General features: G+C 68.4%; 1 protein-coding gene across 1 annotated transcript in view; it reads right to left on the bottom strand.

Annotated features, from left to right (window-relative positions):
• Window positions 1-232: 232 nt before the first annotated feature.
• Window positions 233-1,466, bottom strand: part of MNEG_6845 (hypothetical protein) — a gene marked incomplete at both ends in the record, with an annotated part of 7,072 nt that continues 5,838 nt past the window's right edge. Inside the window, 2 exons of the mRNA XM_014044679.1 lie at window positions 233-871; window positions 1,122-1,205. Coding sequence (XP_013900133.1) covers window positions 233-871; window positions 1,122-1,205 — 723 coding nt within the window. The remainder of the gene's footprint in view (window positions 872-1,121; window positions 1,206-1,466) is intronic.

Below are 1,466 nucleotides of genomic sequence, written 5' to 3' on the forward strand. Positions count from 1 at the left end.
AGGCACTCGCACGACACGCAGTCCAACGAGCGGTCAGCCCTTCAGCGGAGACGCCGCTGGCCGACCCGCGTGCACCCCTCATACCCGCCCTGTCGGCGGCCGCATATGCAATTGAGAGGGGCCCCGACAGGCTGACTGTGCAACAACAACAGACCTTGGATCCAGAAAAGAACCGACACATCGGCAGTGGCCCATGCCCTGCATGCTAGCACAGGCCGTGCCATGAGGCCTTTCAGGCCTCGGTCCCAGGGATCTGGGCGCCTGGCCGGAAGCAGAAAAAGCGCAGCAGGATGTCGCCGACCGACTCCTGTGGAGCCCTTGGGTCTGCGCCCTCCGCCGCGGCGCCCGTGCTCCTGCCGCTGCCGCGGCGGCTGATGCTCGCGCGCCACGACCGCGCGCCCTCGGACGGCGTGCCGCCGCTGCTGAGCGTGCGGCGGCCGCCGCCGCTGGCCACCGACTGCGCCAGGAGGGCCGAGGCCGCGCTCGCCTCCGCCAGCTGCGCCTCGTATCCCGCAGCCGCCGCCTGGGCGGCCTCCGCCAGGCCCCTGAGCTCCGCCACCTCAGCCTGCAGCACCGCCAGCTCAGCGGCCGCGCCAGCGGCGGCCGCGCCCGCGGCGCTGGCGGCCGCGGCTGCGGCCTCGGCGCGTGCCTCCGCCGACAGGAGCAGGCGCGCCAGGCGGCGGCCCTCGGCCGCCGCCTTGCCCGCGCGCGCCGCGCACGCCCGGGCGGCGCCGTTAGCCTTGCGCGCGGCGGCCTGGCTTGCGTGCCGCTTGGAGCGCTCCTTCATCAGCTGGGCTTGTGCCGCCGCGAGGTCGGTCTTCTTGGTCTTCTTGAGGGCCGCGACGTCCAGCTGCAGGGCCATCTTGGACGCCTGCACAGTGTGTGTGTGTGTGTGTGTGTGTGTGTATGTGTGTGTGTGTGTGTGTTCAAGGGACGAGCCGATTGGCATGCTGCGGGTGGGACGGGCAAGTGCGAGCACGCAAGCAGTGCACACGTCCCCGCTTCACCCCCCTGCCTCTGGCGCAAAGCCTGCAGGCATCAAACAATCTTCGTTCCTGACCTTGAAGATCGTGACAACCCCCGCATGCGCTTTCGTGCAATTCTTGAGGCACCCCGCTCACCCTGACGGCACGCAGCTCTGCTGTGATTGTTGCGGCCCGCTCGTTGGCCGCCTTGCAGCCCAGGTCCGCCTGCGCCAGCGACGCCTGCAAAAAGAGATAATGTAAGATGGTGTTTGAGAGTTGTCCTCAGGAATCAAAAATGGGTTGTGGCCCTGGCAGGTGAGAGAGAAGGTCCTTCAAGGAGTCCTCGTCCCGCCAACACGGCCCCCTAGCACATTCCCTGAGCTGACCGGCGTCACCCCGCAAACCCTGCCCACCAGCCCACCCGCCCGCGCGCGCGCGCACACACACACACACACACACACACACACACACACACACACACACACACACACACACACACAC

The sequence above is a fragment of the Monoraphidium neglectum genome (assembly GCF_000611645.1).
Source record: "Monoraphidium neglectum strain SAG 48.87 unplaced genomic scaffold scaffold01154, whole genome shotgun sequence".
Taxonomy (NCBI): domain Eukaryota; kingdom Viridiplantae; phylum Chlorophyta; class Chlorophyceae; order Sphaeropleales; family Selenastraceae; genus Monoraphidium; species Monoraphidium neglectum.